Source organism: Stegodyphus dumicola, chromosome 5 (genome assembly GCF_044657685.1).
Source record: "Stegodyphus dumicola isolate Sdum_Otavi_A_Nest chromosome 5, ASM4465768v1".
Lineage (NCBI taxonomy): Eukaryota > Metazoa > Arthropoda > Arachnida > Araneae > Eresidae > Stegodyphus > Stegodyphus dumicola.
Window position 1 is genome coordinate 91,419,214 of NC_140772.1, and position 20,056 is coordinate 91,439,269.

At 30.5% G+C, this 20,056-nt stretch overlaps 1 protein-coding gene across 8 annotated transcripts in view; it reads right to left on the bottom strand.

The window, feature by feature from the left end:
- The window catches only part of LOC118196463 (cell adhesion molecule Dscam1-like), a 1,288,074-nt gene that overhangs the window by 262,097 nt on the left and 1,005,921 nt on the right, over window positions 1-20,056 (bottom strand). For all 8 annotated transcript variants that reach the window (XM_085816870.1, XM_085816863.1, XM_085816868.1 and 5 more), the window contains 2 exons: window positions 17,511-17,686; window positions 16,150-16,419 (listed from right to left, as the gene is read on the bottom strand). In XM_085816870.1, the coding sequence (XP_085672996.1) occupies window positions 16,150-16,419; window positions 17,511-17,686 (446 nt within the window). The remainder of the gene's footprint in view (window positions 1-16,149; window positions 16,420-17,510; window positions 17,687-20,056) is intronic.

Sequence of the window (20,056 nt, forward strand, 5' to 3'; positions counted from 1 at the left end):
AAGCATTTTATTTCTTCAGGATTCTTTTTTGCTGTATCATTTGTTTTCTGTTCGCTTTGTCTTCTATTACAGTCATTTTTCTTAGTAATGGGATGATTTCGCTTCATAGAAGCTCTATTTTTCCTTCAAAGGTTTATTATTTTTTCCTTCTCCTGAGTTTTATTCATAGGTTAAGTGCTTTTATTTTCCCCTGTAATTCTTTTTTTATTAGATTTAAAACAGAGACTTCGAATTCAATTTCGCTTTAATATCGAAATATAATTTTAATTATTTCTTTTAATTTCCATTTCATCTTTAGAATTAATCATTTAAAAGCTTTTTTCATCAAATGGGGATTAATTAAATGTTTTAAAATTTGAATTCCCACTTAATAATGCAATTAAAAGCAAATACATGTATAATAAATAATATTTCGAATTCTTAATTTTTGCACGGATATGCGTATGATTACGATTATACTTCACCACATTAACTCTCTATATATTAACATGCAAGAGAAACAAAAAGCATTAGGAATTTATGTTGGAAATATTTAATTAAAATCGTTACTAGAATGCAAAAAGTTCATTTAAAATAACCGTTACCAAAGTGCATAAAGTTCTTTTTTAAATAATCTTTATTAAGGCATTTTCTACCCCCCTTTCCGCTTGCCTTCGTGGTGTAATTGGAAGCAAACTCGACGCGTATTCGAGAGGTCCAGGGTACAAATCACGGTGAGGGCGTTGCTCATTTTCACGTCTCCTGCACCGACAATCCTAGCGACTCTTTAAAGTTAATAAAAGGAAATAATTTCAAATATGTCGCAACTTATTATTGAATTTACAGTTCTACTTACACTTCCACTCGAAGAAGATATAGGCTTACATTCTCAATTGCTCCATTTTATTTTTCAAAGCTGCTTGAATTTACTCAAAAGTTTTCATACATAAATTTAATGCATTATGTTTACACACTAAGTATATTTTCCTGATTCTCAGTAGTATCTAATTTTGTTATCATGTATCCTTTAATTAATTTGCTTAGTTGCAAATCAAACCACTTTAAAGGTAATTTTCCTTAAATTTGTAGTGTTACTTTGCGACGAACATTTCTTATCCCATTAGTTCAATAAATTGTAATAGCCAAATTGTAGAATTTTATAATATACCATGATAGATTAGATTTTTAGAATAGACCCTGCAAAATGTCTATTCTAAAATTCTGAATTTCCACCTTTCAGTTTTTCATCATCTGTATCAAAAATAAAATCTAGTTTGCATTAATATTATCAAATGTTTCATGTTAATGTTACTGTTAGTATTACCATATAGATTTCAGTTCATTCTTTAGGTACTCATTTAAATTTTTTTAAACAGCAATCGTCAATATTAAATAATAAAGTAGTTATTTATATTTTGATAATTTTCTGTTTACATCATTTTAAGTTTAAAAAAGGAAATGCAGAAACACAAGCACAGTTTCAGAAAACTGTGATTATTATTTTATATATTTAATTAGATCAACTTAATTTTTGAAATCTGTTCTATTGGCCTTTAATTTGATTAAACAGCAAAACATTCTGTTTTCTGAGCTGACAACAGAAGATATTATTTTCTTTCCGTTAACTGTAAAATCCCTTGAGAGCATAGGTGTCTAAAGAGCGCTCCAAAAGTCATTAACATGCGGAAAAAACGCAAATTATGAAGGTATTTAAATTTACACATTTTTATTAAACAAATAAATTTTTGGATTTGATTCATATATAATCTATAACAAAAGGACTTAATCATAGACGATTTCAAGATACTCTTACGGTAATGGTCACTGAATTTGCAGATCTTATTTATTATACAGAAGTTGAGATGGCTCCAGTAAGGGTAAAATGCTCAAAAGATTTTACGATTTAAGAACAGAAATAAAAATATTTGTGAAAACGAAAGGGAAACTTGTAACTGAATTTGAAGACGAAGATAGAGTTTTAGATTTAGCTTTTTTAGTACACTTAACAGAACATTTGAATGATTTTAATTTGAGACTTCAAGAAAAAAAAATCAACTTATTAATAATATGTTCCAAACAATAACAGCGTTTGAAAGAAAGTTAAAATTTTGGCATAATCAAGTAAAAGGTAAAGATTTGACGCATTTCAGTACTTTGTCTGCACATAAACCTGTGAGTTGCACAAAATAGGTAAAATATGTTGTATTAATTTTTGATTACTTTAAGAGTTTGAAAGTATATTTCAAGATTTTAGAAAAACTGAAGAGTATTTCAACAGAATTTCTACCCCATTTTCTCTGAAGATAAGTAAATTACCTTCAAATCTTCAATTGGAATGCAGTGAACTGCAAAGTGACATTCAACTGAAAGAAAAATTTTAAAACGGTTCTTTACTGACGTTTTATAAAGATTAGCTACCCCGCGATAAATATCGTAATCTTCACACTCATGCTTTATTAATGTCTTCAACCTTTGGCAGTACCTATATTTATGAACAAATACTTTCAAGAATGAAGCATACAAAAAAAAAAAATAAATAAAAATAAAAATAAAATAAAGATCCCTGACAAACACCTTGAAAATTCATTAAGAATTGCAACCTCTTGAATTTTTTTCCATCTTTATGTAATTCGAACTAAATGAAACGAAACTTTTACAAATTAATAATAAATTTGTACCTGTATGTATCTAATTAAAATTTAAAAAATTAAGAATAAAAAGAAGTTAATTTATTTTAATAAAACAACATAGAACTAATTTTTATTTCAATTTATTAAAACTATTGTATGAGCGGCTCCGCATTTTTACTACCTTGTACGAAATAAAAAAGAAGTATTGTAATCGCGAAAAGATTCAGGCAGCATATTTCAACGAAAATATCTATTTTGACCGCTATCGAATGCAATTTAACGATGTTTTTGCGTGATATCTGTACGTAAGAACAAAATAAAAGACTCGTTCCCCCCAAAAAAGTATAAAACTGCTTTAAAATTAATTCTGAAGAGAATTTTTCGTGGCGTCTGTACGAAAGTATGTACGTACGTATCTCGCATAAGTCAAAAACGAGTAGCCTCAGAACTTTGAAATTTTGTATATAGGACTGCTATAACTTGTAGATGTGCACCTCGTATTTTGGTTGCAATCGGCCGCACCAAACGTATATGTATTTATTTATACATATATCCACTCTGTTACCCGGCTCAGTGATCTCAGTTTCTTTACTCTTATATGTTTGTAAATTGTACATTTTTGCTTTAAAAATGATTGAATTATGTTGTTTTTATCTTCCGGTTAAGGTTTGTATGCCTTTAGTAAATCTGTATGCAATATTTTTAGAATTATCAACAATTTTAAAGTTGTTTAAGTGCCGCTAAGCCTTTATTTTCATGGCGGCCATTGATTGTTTACATTTGAAACAGCAAACTAGTGGTATTGTTGCCAATCTAGAGAAACTTAGCTTTGCAACAACAAAGATAACGCCTTCATTTATTATTGCCAATTAAATAATGCTTAATCTTTCTGGAATATTTTCGACGAAATAAGTGTTTAAGATTTACTTCGTAATTTTTAATATAGATATTTTGAGTTTTTATGTATTTTTGCCTTCTCGCGAAGTGAGAACTGAATTAATTGAATGAGAAATAGCCAATCGTCTGTGAAAAACTGTTTCTTTTTTGTTTTGTTTGCTTAATTTCTTTTATACATCATTCTAGCTTTATTATAGTATTTGAATAGAACATGTGGCAACGATTAGATAATTCTATTCTTTAAATGATATAAATTTTGTGCATTATGAGGTATAATATGAACGAAATATAATACTGTTAAGTGAATCTAGCGCCAGAGTGTCGCTATGGTAAAGAAATACTGGAGTGAATTTTAAAGAATGCATTTATTCTATTGTGGTTTATGCGCTGTCGGCGAAGTAGATTTAATTCAATCCAATAAGTTTAAATGAAATGCAAGAAAAAATGCGTATGATTTAATATTCCGTACAAGGAAGTCATGTGGTGTACAGATCAGATTTCTTTTCTTTGCAATGCAGCCCTCAAACGGTCATAGTTTAGACACCCGTGCTTTAGAGCTATTATACTATTGTAATCTAAAGATTTCGGATTTTATTTAAATTTTCATTCTTGTTCTAAAGTACCTCATGCTACAGTCCAATGTTTGGTTTGATATATTTGCTTTTCCTTGCATAACAATTGCTCTTTAATTGTGATCTAAAAACGTGATTCAAACTTGGCATAAATGGTAATTGTTGCTGTTTGTTCCTTTCTGCTGCCTTTTGATCAGTTTAGATACATTTTGATTTCTGTATGTGAGGAACAGTCATACTACTACTAACTTTTTATATGCATATAAATTCTTCATACGAAACATATATTATCTAGGGAAATTCTTTACTTTAAAAATAAACTTAAAAGTGTCACGACAGAATTTTTGCAAAAGAAAGGTAGGAACGTGACACCGGAATTCGTTGATTCATTCCCAACCAATTTATATCATTAACACTAACAACCACAGAGCTTCATTCATTTGCACGAAATAGCTTTCAGAAACATTCAAATTAAATCTGAAATTGCAGTGTTGAGATTTCGAACATTGCTTGTCATATGTTTATATATGTAGATCACACAAATGCGTGAGCTTTTTAACTTTTTATGATATATCGGATAAAGTAGAGCATACAAAAATGCTTTAAAGCAAATACTGCTATAAATTTTGCAAAACTGGTTAGCAAAAACAGAATATTATTTCTTTTGGAACCGTAAAAATATTATAAAAATATTTTGAAGTAAAATATCTCCACACAGCATTTAACATTTGAGGTGCATCAGGCCATTGAGCTATTTTGTAGATTTGATAATAAATTATCATGTAATCTTATATGAAAAGAATCAGTGTTTAATAGAAAAAACTATTTAGAATTTTTCTGATTTCGGTACAGAATTTTTTCTTAGAATAAAAATTTGCATTTCGTCCAAAGGGGCGATTTTTAACGTTTTTGTGTTACCTTTATTTATTAAATATAATGTTCTTCTCACTTAAACAACATAAAATTCAATTCAAAAAATATTTAAAAACAACATATCATTTTCCATTAAACACTCTCGAGCTCTGGACATATTTTTTTTTCTGTACAGTGTTGCGATTGCTCGCTTTGAAATCGTTGAGTTCCTTATAAAAAATTTGTTAAAGTGTTATGAAATCGATAATAAAAAAAGTTCCAAACTCCAAATTTGGGCTTCCAGACTCCCGTATTCGGAGGAGGATTACGTTATTTGAAATGTGATGGCTCTAAGTACCGTTGTTTTATCACAATGCGAGAAATATATATACATTTATGCAGATTCATCATTATATAATTTCTTCAAATGTAGCACAAGGAGATAATATTTGGTGGCAACAGTTTGAAAAGTGAATCAACTCAGAAAGTGAATAGACGTAAAATGTCAAAACGAAATTAATAGCCTTTCTGAGCTAACGCTCCTTTGCGCTAATAAATAGCTCCCTAACGCCTGCATAAAATAGAAGTCCCGTATATTTTTTTTAATTTTAAATTATTCAGAAGTAACAATAAAAATGTTCGTCTTTTTATTTAAAGTAATAAAATAACTTAAAAACACCAAGAGAACAAAACAGAAACAGACCTTATTATACGATCCTGAATGATTCTGAACAAAAACTTCACGAAAGTTTTAAAACATTTCTGAAGCTATCTCATACTTATTCATTGAAAGAAATTTTTGAAAATACCTCAAATGAATTAATTGTTGTTTAAGGATAGGGTATTTCTTTAATCTATTGTATAAAGTACGTAATCATGTCTTCTTTAAATCAATTCCATGATACCTGAAAAATCTTCAAAATTTCCCCAAATTAATTTTTAAAGAGCGAAGATTCCAGTTATCATCAATTACGTTAAGACAACTCTGGTATTCAGATACGATGAACATCTTAGAGAAAATAACTGTGCATGATACCGCATGCGTAAACTCTTATTTATATGTGCAAAATCTTTGAAGGCTGATCATTGTTAGAGATCTGTATAGAAAATGGACCAAAAACATTTCTTTGTATATTTATAGATAAGTATAATATAAGGAAAATCTTTCTAAGGAAAATCCCACAGTTTAAGACGATTTAATCTTTCTAAAATGTTGTCGTCTCAGAGACATGATGCTCAATGCCCACGTTTATTTGTAAGAAATACAGATAAGCTTCGTAAGCAGTTAACACGATATATATGGATTCAGATTATAATCACATCTGTCATACTTTGATGAATAATATAATTTTAGAGGAATAACTCATTTTTAAATCGTTTCTTTAGAAGTTTGAGGGGAAATGAAGATATTAATAAGTGCAATGGATTACCTTGCAGTATTTTTCTCTGTAGTGCTTAGAATAAAAGCTGAGCAAATTTTTATTAGCTTACTGCTCTGTTATCATCCAATTTTATTCCAAATTGAAATACTTGCCTTTGCAACTTTAGAGCTACAAGCTATAAAATTATTGTAACGCGTTTCGAGTAATTAATATAGATTATTTTAGTGGGAAAATACTGAAAGCTTTTCTCCAAAAATATTCTACTGTGTAACATTGGCTCTGTAATTTATGATCCTGCTCATTAAGATTAGTACTTTACTTTACGTTGTACCTGTCAAACTGCTTCAATGTCCATTTATTCTGTGCTTACACGATAACGTTTTCGTTTATTCGTAAGATTTTAAAGCAAAATTAATGGGTTAAAGTTGAAGAAGAATTATTAAACAACGGCTGATCTGCGTTGCGTGCTGAGGTGAGTAATGGTTAAGATGGATTAACATAAAAAACTTTATGTAGTATGAGATGAGTGCTACTTAATAATCTTCCGTCAGTCAATAATAACATCTATGTATTTTTTACAAGCTTTTTGAGCATGGATGCGCCAGTGGGAACCTGGATATAAATCTATGCTGTTCTTCCTGTCAAAGTATATAACAAATGATTATTCTGTGGAATACTTACTTTTAATTCATCATAAAAATTTAACGATAGATTCATGATTTGCTGATAAACTTTAACCTCAGAAATCAAAGGCTTCAGAAAGGATTATTTAATTTGAATCAAATATATCTTTCTTAGATTTTGGTTAGAAAATAACTTACTTTCTATTTCAAGGGCTTCGGCTCAAATCTTTAAAGCTCATTTGGAATAAAGTAAAAGCATAACTGATAACCGTGAGTAAAAACTGATATATCATTTGCTTTGTATTATTATTCTTTTTGTTATATCTATCTATATCTTGCATGCAGTATTCATATCTGCTAACATAAAACTTATGGAATGAAATTCATAAATTTAGTTAATAATACACAAGTAGATAAAGAAACAAGTATATTGATATGTTTCACTGTATAATTTTTATTTAAATAAGCATCAAATTTTCATATGTATGACAAGTAACATTGTGTGCATAGGTATTTGAAATTATATTTAGGAAATAAAACAAATTTAAACATTTTGTAGTCGCATAACTAACAATGCTAATTTATACCTAACAATTACTGGATTACCTAAAATAATAAGTAAAAGCATAACTGTATTTTGTAGTCGCATAACTAACAATGCTAATTTATCACCTAACAATTACTGTGTTACCTAAAATAATAAAAAAGATTATTTAAACGATTAAAAATACCATTCTAGCATTTATGGCATTAATAGTTGCGATTTTGAAAACCGGGACACTTTTCTTCCTCTAAAATATATCAAATATGTCTTAAATCATTTTAAACAAAAATCTCTAGAACTCAATGACATTCTTTAGTTCAAAAATTGAATTATATATTTCAACTGATCACTTTTCAAAATTTCATCTAATCTAAAAAAAATATATTCACAGTTTAATAGGATATCCATGGACATAATCTCTTCCGCTTCAATTCGCAATCCTTTCTTTTCTAGAAAAGATTTCAGTTTTCGCAAAACTGTGAAAAAAAGCAAAATTTAATCTTGCTTTTAGATACTTATATTACTTTATCATTTTCAATAATTTGGGGTTAATTTAAACTACCAGTATTTATCCTAAACATTCAAAACGTACAGCTAAAACCAGTAGTAACGGAATTGGTCACCTTAACTTAAAAGTTCTCATCTGTAAAAAAAATAACTTAAATTAAGTTTAATTAACCTATAAAAGAAGAACTTTTAACTTTTATACCTATAAACTAATATACTGGAATCCCAATGTTTCTAAAAAAGTAAATACGTACAATAATCAACCAAACTGTAAGAATTAAAAACATTTTCACTCTTATCGGAGACCTACGTTAAAGAATTCAACTTCTCAAAATTGCATATATTAAGGTAAAACTTCTAATTAATTTATTAATTTTCAGTTCCAAAAATTGTATATTAAGTCATTTTAAATATTCTCGTTTCTTACGATAGGGATTACTTAAACCAATTTTGGAGGCATTTACTTGATGCGTAACAAATGTAAATATGTAATTAGTCACACTATTTCTGCTACACGAAGTACCAATAAGTATTTGGACCCTCACGCAGTTGTCGATATTTGCGGTCCTCATATACGTTACACCCTTCGCCGTTAAATAGCTTATAGGAAACAGCACTGATATTAGACACCTGCAAGATGCCACAAAGTGCAGAGTTATCTGATTTCGAGAAAGGTGTCACAGAAATGGCCGATCTTTAAGGCGCATATCTATCGAGATGAATTACCCAAAATCGACAGTGTCCTATGTAATTCAAAAATGGAAGGTGAGCGATGATTGTCGGAATGTGCTCCGACTCGGAAGACTCACGAAAGTGGGAGACAAAATTTCAAATGTGTGTTGTCCAGAGAAATTCATAAGAACCGCATTAAACCGATGTTCTACATACTCAGTTTCAATAGGCATCCGGAAGTATTATTTTGATAAGTACCATTTGTAAGGAAGCACATCTGCTTCATTTTCATCATCGTAGAGTCTTTGATCCCAACCGCAAGCCTTTGGTCGCGAAGTCCAGCCGCGCTGTTCGGTTACTATGATACAAAGGACGCTGACTTTGGACCATAGACCATCGGAAACAGAGTCCCTGGATGAACGAATAAAGGTTTACCCTCTACCGGTCTTAAAAGGCATCTTAAGTTTAAGAATGCCAATTGAAAGGATAAATCTGAAGAAAATTTTAAGAGAAAATTATCGGAGTTCAGAAATAGTAAACAAGTAATGAAAGGTTTTGTTACTTCAAATGAAAAAAACTTTGGAAACTAGTTACTTAGTAAGCCTAAGAATGCTAAGACTGTACAAGTTCACACTATTGGGGAAAACCTTATATTACCAGCAGCTAAAGATATTTTGCGATTATTCAACGAAAAGGCGGCTAATGAATTTAATAATATCCCGTTATCAAATGAAACAGTAAGTCGACGAAATTATGAAATGGCAAATTCTATAAAAAATATTCAAGAAATAAAACATTGCGAGTATTTGGGACTGTAATTGGATGAAAGTGTTGATATAACGAATTTTGTTCAATTATTAGTTCACACACGTTTCGAAGAAAATAAACGAATTATCAAAGAGAATTTATTTTGTGAAAACCTTCATAATAGAGAACTGCAAATGAAATTTTTCAATGTAATTGACATTTTTATGGCACAAAATGATATTCTTTGGAATAAGTGCAGTACAGTATGCAGTGACGGAGATCAGGATTTAACACGTAAGCATTCCGGTGTTATTTCTCAAATAAAGAATATCGCACCTGAAACTAAATTTACTATCTGCTCCATTTATCGTGAGGCTTTAATAGCCAAAAAAATTGACGAAAATCTGAAAATCATTTTGAATCAACTTTTACTACTTTTAGAAAGTTTTCTAACCGAAAATAATTTGAAAATAAGAGAAGAATTAGCATCCGGCGTTAAAATTATTGTTTTTCATTGAGAAATTATTTAAACATGTATTTTTCTGAGGATTATGAAAAAAAAAATTGGAATAGAAATCTATTTTATTCAAAAGTACCTGAAATTTTATCTTGTGAAGAAAAAGAGCAATTGACAGAATTTTCTTGTGATCGAATTCACACACTTATTAACTTTTGGTTAACTTCAGTAACACACTTGTTAACTTTTGGTGAACCGAAAAAAATTATTTAAAGGCACTTCAAATAAAGCTGTTAAATTTTTATTGCTTTATGCACAACCTGTTTTTGTGAACAAGGATTTCCTTCCATGTTATATTTAAAAAATAAATAAAGAACAAAATTAAAAGTGGATACTAATTTACGGTTGAAACTAAGTGAAATAAGACCATATATAAAAAACTTCAGTATCATAAAAAAACTTATCACTCTTGAACAGACCCAAGTTTCACACTAAATTTTAAAATTAAAGTATTATAACTCAAATTGTAATAATTGAAATGGTAGCGAATTTTATATCTAATATATTTTTCTGTGCGTATTTAATACAAATAGTCAATAATTTGTACAAATTTTAAAATATATATTTTTATATTTACATTGAGAAATTGAAAAATATTCATTAAGAAATGTATAGGTGATATTAATGTAGTTCAGTTTTTTGTTTAGATGGTACTCGTTAGACAAAAGTTCGAAAATTCCTGGTCTAACTCCTTAGCAAGCTCTCGTGTGGTTGCATAGTTACCTTCTTCCACAAGTTTTCGCAGGCGGGCTTCATCAACCATCAGTAGGCCGCATTGGCCACATTGCTTCTTAAATGCCCTTGCTTTTGAACTTTTGGTACTCAACCTTCGCAGTGTCATATAATACAACATTGGTACTCAAAGCTGTACACATGATTTGGTGACATTTTGTAGCTGACGTTTTGCAAAAAAACTGAAAGTAAAGGATGTTTCTAATCTGGTAGCATGATAGTTCCATTTCAGCATCTTAATGCTAACGATATTTTTTTTTTTCAAATTTACCAACACAGTCTTTTAAAGCAAGTCTCTTTTTTTCAAATGCCAAAAATAATTTGACAAAATATGATTAAACACGCCAATACACTAATTTGTTAATGTGGATTTGTCCATACGACAGAAATGTTTGCATTAAGAGGAAGCTGTGTGGTCTAAAGTACGTTTTACATTGCTGAACAATTAAGAAAATGCGCACTGTTTTATAAATGTTAAATAATTAATTTTAATACAAATTTCATTAATATGTTAAAAACATTTTATTCAAAAAATATATTAAATGGACGGTAAAGTTATACACTTGTCCCATCAGCATCACATATCCAAATCTTATCCCTGCCTCTGAACTCGACCCTCTTCTCTCAAAATTAATTTTCATAAATTTTCGAATAACGAAATGCTAAGATGAATTTATTAATAGCGAGTGAATCAACAAATCCACTCCTACGGTTTTATAATGAAAGGTACAAATTGTTGAAAAAATAATTAAGGATGCATGAAATAACAAGAATATTTTCTTTGAAACGTTAAGCCTAAAAATTTGATTGTGTTTTCTTACACAAATGAAACAAAAATGAGTGATGTAGAAGAATCCATTAACACACAACAAGATTATGGAAGAAATGAAGTTAACGCCAAACTGAATAGGGAAATAGTATTATAAATTAGTCAACAAATTATGATAATAAAAGGATAAACATTCAGTGAACTCATGCGTGCTTGCATTGTTCGAAAATCATACTACGCCCGCCCACGAACGTTAGCTGTAAGAACAGAGCTCAGAAGTTATAATATTATTTGCAGCTACATTTAGTAATCGAGTACTGTGCTGTAGCAAAAATGCATAAAAGTCGTTTCCCCCGATAAAAATTAAATTGAATTGGTTTAATTAAATAGACCATTTGGATCTTTATGGTAGTTGGGCTTTGAAATGCGAAGAAAAAATAAGAAAGTTTTAACATAGTACCGAATTAGCAGGTAAACAGTGGGAAAGAACTGCGGTTCTATTTCTTTTTCCCTGTTTCACTCTTGTGGTATGGATTTTAAATTAGGAGCAAATAGGTGAACATTTCCTTTTGTTTCGTTTTTTTTTTTTTTTTTTCTGTTTTGAGTTTCCTTTAAAAACATATATTTCGCCAACTTTCTTCATAATTTATTCAAATTTTCCATGTGTTTTTTTACTGTTATATTTGTACATCATCAATAATTTATTTTTGTGGTTGTGTATTTTTCTCAATTGTATATTTAATGTAAATGAGAGAAATTCACCCTTTTCGAGATTTTCTATGCACAGGAAAATGTAAAGATAGAGTGAAATTTATTTCCGCAACCACCTCAAAAAATGGCTAAACGTTCTGGAATTGTGAGCAGTTTCTTTAGAACGTATTTTTGATATTAACTTTGCAGATTGTAAGGAAGGAACTTACGTTTATAGGTTAACAAAAATGAAAAATTTTATTAATCCTTATTTTGAAAATATACGGTAAACTCTAAACTCAGTTTGTTCCGAAAGATTGAAAAGCAATGCAGATAAACAGCAAAGACTAATTTTCAATCAGTTTTTAATTTTAAGTTTTACGGATCACAGATGTCCTCTAGGAGGTGTTGATCGCATTTAAGTTTCTATTAATTGTTTTTATTCTTCGAGAGAAGAAAAAACACTTCAAACGAAGCGTAGATATTAGTCTTTTTTCCCCAATAAATAAATGAATTAAAATCTGCATGCATAGTAATCAAAACTAACATGTTATATAGTGGACGCTCGTAAATTCGAAACTTCAGTTAATTCGAACAAATCCAAATTCGACCAAAAAATGTATTGGAATTAATATTAAAAATATCTCATTAATCCGAACTAAATTTTCATCACTTCGGTTAATTCAAGCTAAAAATTTGACAATTTTCATTTATACGTTTAACAAGTTTTGTGTATCAAAGTCATCTGGTTTCTTTTCTGTGTAAAAATAGGCACATAAACTATTGTATTTTAGCTAAACGTCAGTGTCCTAATATTATCACTGTTTAACAGACTAAGCTCCCTTAGCAGATATTCTAGAGATGTGCGTCAGTTATGCCTGCAATGCAGATAAGTTAAAGCACTCTAGTTTTTCTTCTTCAGTGTGCAGTGTGAAAGTGTAAAACTTCAGGCTGTTTAACGTGAAAAGTACAAAACTCTAGCTTTGGAGACAGAGGTAGAAATTTTTAAAAAAGAAGAAAATGGCGAATGTAAAACAAAGTTACCAGCTGACTATAGAATTAAAAAATACTATGTCAACTTATTTGAAAATAAAGGAATCAATTTTAGATTCATTCACGGGAAAAGTCTAAATTTGCTACAGGAAGGAAACGTAAGAGAAACGTGTTCCAAGAAGTTCCAGTAAAAGCTATACTGCTATGGTTCCAGGAGGCTAGAACTCGAAATTTCCGATAAATATAACCCTATTTCAGACAAAGGCTGATGAATTGGCAAGTCGAAAGGAAAATGAAGATTTTAGATGCAGTGATGAATGGTTTTCTCGACTTAAAGCATAATATTTCTTATCAAACTGTATGTAGCCCCAACTCTGATGTAAACGAAGATGTATACACTAATTTCGGTAGGGACCTGCCAGGGCTTTTCTCTACTTACCTGTCAAAAGATACTTTTAAAGCGGATGAAACTGCATTTTTATAAACTCTTACCAAACAGGATATTGCATTTTAAAGGGGATGCTTGGGTAGCAATTGTCGAGGGAAAAGCGTAAAATTCTCTTATGTGTAGATAACGCAACCTGCCACAATAACCTTCCAGAACTGACTGCCATACAGAGTGAATATTTTCCGCTAAATACAACTGCGGAGCTACAACCAGTGGACCGTAACAAATTATTATAAACGATTCTCAGATCAAATCATTGTTTCTTTAGATTGCGGTGAAACTACGCCATTACTCTGCTGACAGCTGTAAATGATCTGTACGCTGCATCGGATGCTATTAAAGAAAACACAGTTAGTAACTGCTTTTGTCATACTAATATCATGCACGCCGAAGAGAACAATTATATCGATAAATGTGACGATACTGATATACAGCTTTTCTTGATTGAAAAAATGTAAATTAATGTTACGATGTCACTTTTTCTGATTATGTATGGGTAGATGAATACCTAGATGTCTGTGAAAACCTGAGCAAAGATGCCATAATAAAAACTATACGAGAAGATAAAAAAAAAAAAAAAAAAAAAAAGATACTTTATCGGACTCAGAAGAGAATGCAGGAATTATTGAGATCGAGTCATAATGAACTCTTATAAAAACCCTGAAAGCATTTATTCACTTTAACCTTCCTCTGAAAATGAACTGAAATGTTTACTTATCGAGAAGCTGGCTGAAAATTATAGGCATAATAAACAAAACCAAACATCAATTTTACAGTTTTTCCCAAAAGTGTAATTTATATTTTTAATTTAAGTTTACTTTCCACTGCATAGTTTAAATAGTATATTATAATATATTTTCTGGGGTTGTACATACTAGGAGACATTTCTTCTTCAGTGATACACTTTTAAAGTAACGTTTCTCTTAACATCGATTAATTCGAACTCTTTTCTGGGAACCTTTGAGTTTGAATTAACGAACGTCCATTGTATATTTGTCGTATGTTTGGAATAAGGTTCATTCTAAATCATTATACGCTTCTACTCGTTGTATTAAAATACTTTTCCCAATTCAACTGTACAAATTTAATTATTTTCTGACAGGTTTTAATAATTCTGTACGCCTAAGGTACACTAAAGTTCTGTTTACAATATTTGTAAAGCCTACATGAAAGCACGAAAATTTAAAGAAACATACCTGAGGGTCTTAATTTAAAATTAATTCTTAAATGTATTTTACGGTATTTACTTTTTTAATAAGAACGTCAATTTACTTTTTTAATAAGAAAATTTCAATTAGTGTTCAAGAAGGGCATAATTCATGTTTTTAACATGCATTCATTACAACGGAGGGCATAATTCATGTTTTTAACATGCATTCATTACAACGGAGGGCATAATTCATGTTTTTAACATGCATTTGAATAAAAACATTATTAAATATGATTGCCCTAAGTAAAATATTTTTTTCATCCAGTATCGTAGTTAAATAAATATGTGGATAATAATTTGAGTTCAAGTCAATTTAAAAACCCGTGAAATTCTTTCCTTGAAGAATCAATAGACACTCTGCCAAGTGAATAAAGACGCTATGAACGAGAATATAAGACATTATAAGTGAGATTATAAGACATTATATTTCATATAAAACCAGCACGTTCTTATTCTAAATAAACCTAATAGTATCTCCAACCATTTTTGTGGCTTCTAAAATAAAAGTGCAGAAACGTCGAGATATTTTCCACGCAGCAAAGTATACCAAATTTTATTGCTGCAAAGTCAAAGTAATTTACTATTTTTCATAGTTATTTAGTGTTTTAGGGCTTAAATTTTCACACACGCTAAAACATATACAACATAAACTTCCACGGATGAAAAACATGGATGAACTAAAATCATCAAGCATATGTACAGATAGAAATGCATAGCGTATTTAATAACTATTATATACAAAGCGCATTTTGCAATAAACCATGAATAGTTTCCATGTAAATCAAAGTATAGGCATCAGAGAATATGACTTTTAAGTTAATTTTTGGTTAGTTAATGTTTGGGTCAACCAGCATTTAATAAATGGTGAAGAATGAATTTTCCTAGCGTAATTGTGAACACCGTGAGCTTTTAAATGAGTATACCGTGAACATGTCCCCAATTTAGGAATTATAATACATTTTATCTCAATAAATATGATACGGAGAAATTAAATACATCAATTAAAATTAAAATTCATAATAGTTTATATTTCATAAACAGCGGAATTTTGATGCTCTGAGACCAACTTGGAAAACCTTTCGCGCTCTATTTTGAATTACGCTCTTTACGTTAAAAATTAAATTTGAAGCAGTAATCAATTGTGCTGCACTACTACTTATTTCTTTCCTAGGCTGATAGAGTTGTGAAAATGTAATAACTTATATAATTGCGAGCACTAAAGATTTTAAGTACAAAATGCCGTACTTAAATTTTTGCTGTAAATGTGTGTCTATTTACATTTTTATTTCAATAATTTCACTTTTTAATATCATCGATTTTTCTTTTTACGTTTCAACTGCATGCCATTGACAAATACTATATTTCGTGATCGTTTTATTGTTTACCTGATATCTTGAGTTCTGCCGTTCCCTGCGCTGCATCGGCTTCATTATAAACGAAACACTGGTACATTCCTCTGTCTTCCCTTCTAACTGATGTGATGTGCAGTACATCGCGTGACAGGAGTCGCACTCGACTAGAAGCAGCCAGCTGACGTTGGTCTTTCCTCCACGTGACTGAATGAACGGGATATCCGGTAACGTTACAATTGAATGTGGCCTCTTGGCCGATGTTCAGCACTTGATGTGGAGGTCGGAGATGAACAGCCAAAGGAGCTGCGGTAGAAATTAAAATAATTAAGTGCATCCACATATATATTTGCATAAAAGTACCATATTAGAATTCCTTTTAGCATACATACTATACTGGAAAGATTTCCAAAATAGAAAAGGTATGATTCGCTAAGAATATAATTTGGAGCCCGTAGTCTTGTGCAGTGATAACTATGAATATTTTAACTAGATACTCGCAGTTTACAAATATCTAATTCTAGTTAATGCTTTAGGATATACTGCTTTACAACTGTCTGAAATTCAAAATATGGTTAATGAACAATAAAGATTTACCAACGTGTTTTAATTAAACAAATTAATTAGAAAATTTTCCAAATATGACGTAAAAAAACTAGTAAATTATGTTATGCGGCTCAATTTACACCAGAAGATACCACACTTTAATTTCTTTGTTCTTTCACGTCGGTTGATCTTCTAAAATGTTACTATAGGTCGAGCAATGAAATTTTAAAATTTTTACCTAACGGTTAAGATTAGATTGCCTTGAAATATTTTCTTAGGAAGAGAGTCATTAAATCTAAAATATGTTGTACAATCAAAGATCTTCATCCGATGAAAGAATTTGAAAGCCAACAATAAATTTATTGTAATCAGACAGTATTTTCTAACCACTGCTTAAATTAAGACACAATAACACGCCGAATAAATACTAATTCAGAAGTCAAACAACAAAAATCAGCGTTATACCTACAAAATTTTCACAGGACTAGTTTCGATGGTTTTACCGAACCATCATCTTCAGCTGCAAAACCGCAAAATGCGGTTTTCATCACCGCAAAATGCGCAAAATGCGGTTCACCGTCATTTTGCGGTTTTGCAGCTGAAGATGATGGTTCGGTAAAACCATCGAAACTAGTCCTGTGAAAATTTTGTAGGTATAACGCTGATTTTTGTTGTTTGACTTCTGAATTAGCACTGCTTAAATTTTGAGTTATCTACAAAGCCTCTGAACGAATTCTGTCCAAACCAGAGAATAATTTTAAGAAAATATTATAATGACACGAAAAACGTGAACCTTTTTTGAAGACATACACATGTGTAAAAATCACAAAGGCAATTAATTCATCTCTTACCTGTAACTATTAGAGCACTCTCAATTCTTTTTTCTCCAATACTGTTCCGAATAATGCACTGGTATTTGCCTCCATCCGAATGTATAACTTTCTTTATATTCAAAATACCTTGGCTAATCCATATTCTCCCGTCCTCTTTCACAAGTCTTAGAACTCCATTTATATCTTTCATCCATCTAAAATAAATTTAAAAACAATAAATTTAAAAAAAAATATGAAAAGTCGCCCAAAGGGCTTTCTTAAGATTTTTTACGCAGGCAACCCGTCTGCTGCAAAGCTCTATTCTGCTAATTTATTTTATCTTTATTAAGCATCGTTTTTTCGAACTTACACCATGTACAGTTCAACAGCAGAATTAGAGATATTTAAAAAACATCACATATTTAGAATTCCCAATGTACTATTAAATGGTGGCGTACATTTTTCTACTTTTTCTTTAAGCGCAATAATTTTAAGAAGCGTACTTGGGTCTTTATTTAAAATAAATTTCCAAGTATGTTTTAAGCTCATTACATCAATATGTGTTTTGAGTTAGAAAATCTCAATTAATGTGTAACAAAGGGCGGCCAGAATAGTTTTAAGCGTGCCGCAAAAATAACAAAGCATACTAAATCTTATAAGATTCTTAGCAGTTTTCATTCAAATATTGCAGGAATGGATTTTTCTGCACACTGAAACAGTGCGTACGTTATTGTAAATTTAGTGAGATATTTTAGTCCGAATCTAGTGAATTCGAATAAAGTATTTTTAAACTTTTTGCAATCGGTGTGTATTTTGCATGCAGCCGGTCATGACGCTCAGAAGGTTAGCAAGGAGAGAGATTGCATGATAACATGAAGTAAAATATACTTATAGATTCTTTCTTTTGAATTTTAGTAGGCTAGGTAAGCGATATTAACGGCAGTTCTCTAATGAGACATAGTTGGGAAGATTTTAAGATTTAAGTAACCATGCAAGAAGATAGTTAAACCAGCTAAGCGTTCAGATTTAAAATAATTGTTTATTTCACTAATAAGATTTTCAAGTAATGTTTTAAGGCTGGCTCGAGTTACTTGATTCATTATTTTAGTAATGAAAACTTGTGAAAAACGTTTGTGCTTTAGCTCAGAAGGTAGTATTATCTTAACACATTAAATTAGATTACATCCTAAAGTTAATGTTTTTATATAAATCTAGTATCAAGCTTGTTATTTAATACTAAAAGCAAAATGTTCAAGAAAAATATCCCTGTATAAAATTTTATAGTGCATGTTTTCATTTTTAAAGTTTTAACCATGTAGTTTGACAATACAGACTGTGTTTCGGGGAGTGTAAACAGAGATATATAAAAATTTGCAAATACTTAATGATGAAAATTTAATGTATCAAAGTTTTACATTTTCTATATCTTTGACGATATTACATAAAAGTGCTGAAATAAGTCTATCCTCAATGAAAAATTATTAATATACTCCAGTATTCGCTCAATGGAGATAGAAACCAATAAGTTACAATGAAATCCATGACGTTATTTACAGAAATTCAATCAGTCTTACCAGCATCGCATTGGAATCACATAAAAGGGAAGGAAAATCTAGCTGATTGCGCATTAAGACTCACTACAAGAACTTTCGACGCGACTCACTACAAGAACTTTCTACTTATTTGCCTTCAGAACTTTCTACTCATGACTTGTGGTGGACAGGTCCTCGGTGGCTTAATTCAAATAATATTCCGTTCTCTATCAACTTACCATTTTCAAAAGAATCTTTGAAAGAACAACGGAAAAATGTTTCTAGTTCAATTGGAATAGTCGCTTCGCAAATTCCAGTTCTTAAGTTTCATCATTCTTGAAACTTAAAAGAATCATCGCATGGTGTTTTCGGTTTACGAATAATTCAGCTAAATCTACCGCAACAAGGATTAAGGGTTATCTTAAAACCGAAGAACTGCAATACGCTAGAAATGCAATTGTTAGAGTAGTTCAAAGGGATTAGTTTTTTAATGAATATAATCTTCTGAATAAGAACCAACCGTTAAACTCAATTAGTAAGATCCTTTCGTTGAACCCCTTTATCGATAAGAATGGACTTATACGCGTCGGAGGAAGATTAAAACAATCCAACATCGCGCAGGACAGAAAATATCCTATTTTGTTGTCCAAGAAACATCACATAACACAGATTATAGTGAATCATTTTTATGAATCCCATCTTCGTCACGTGTGCTACCATTACACCACGAAGGCATTCTGGAAGTAGAGACTCCCCCTGTTAAAGGGTGACCAGGTATTAGTAGAAATAATCGCCAAATCCTGGTGGTGACGAATTATTGTCCACCACATTTTAGTTCGGGAGCAACTTACGTTCATTAGTTATTTTGATTTTTATTATTATTTTATTGAAGTAGGAAGATGAAAAATGTGCAGTGCTCTCGCCGGGACTCTAACCCTCGATCTCCCGAATGTGCTTCGAGTGTGCTACTCTTCTACCACGAATACAGGCTGGAAGTAGGAAGAAAATATCTTATAATGGAATACAAATACATGTAGCAGAGTTTTAAATCTC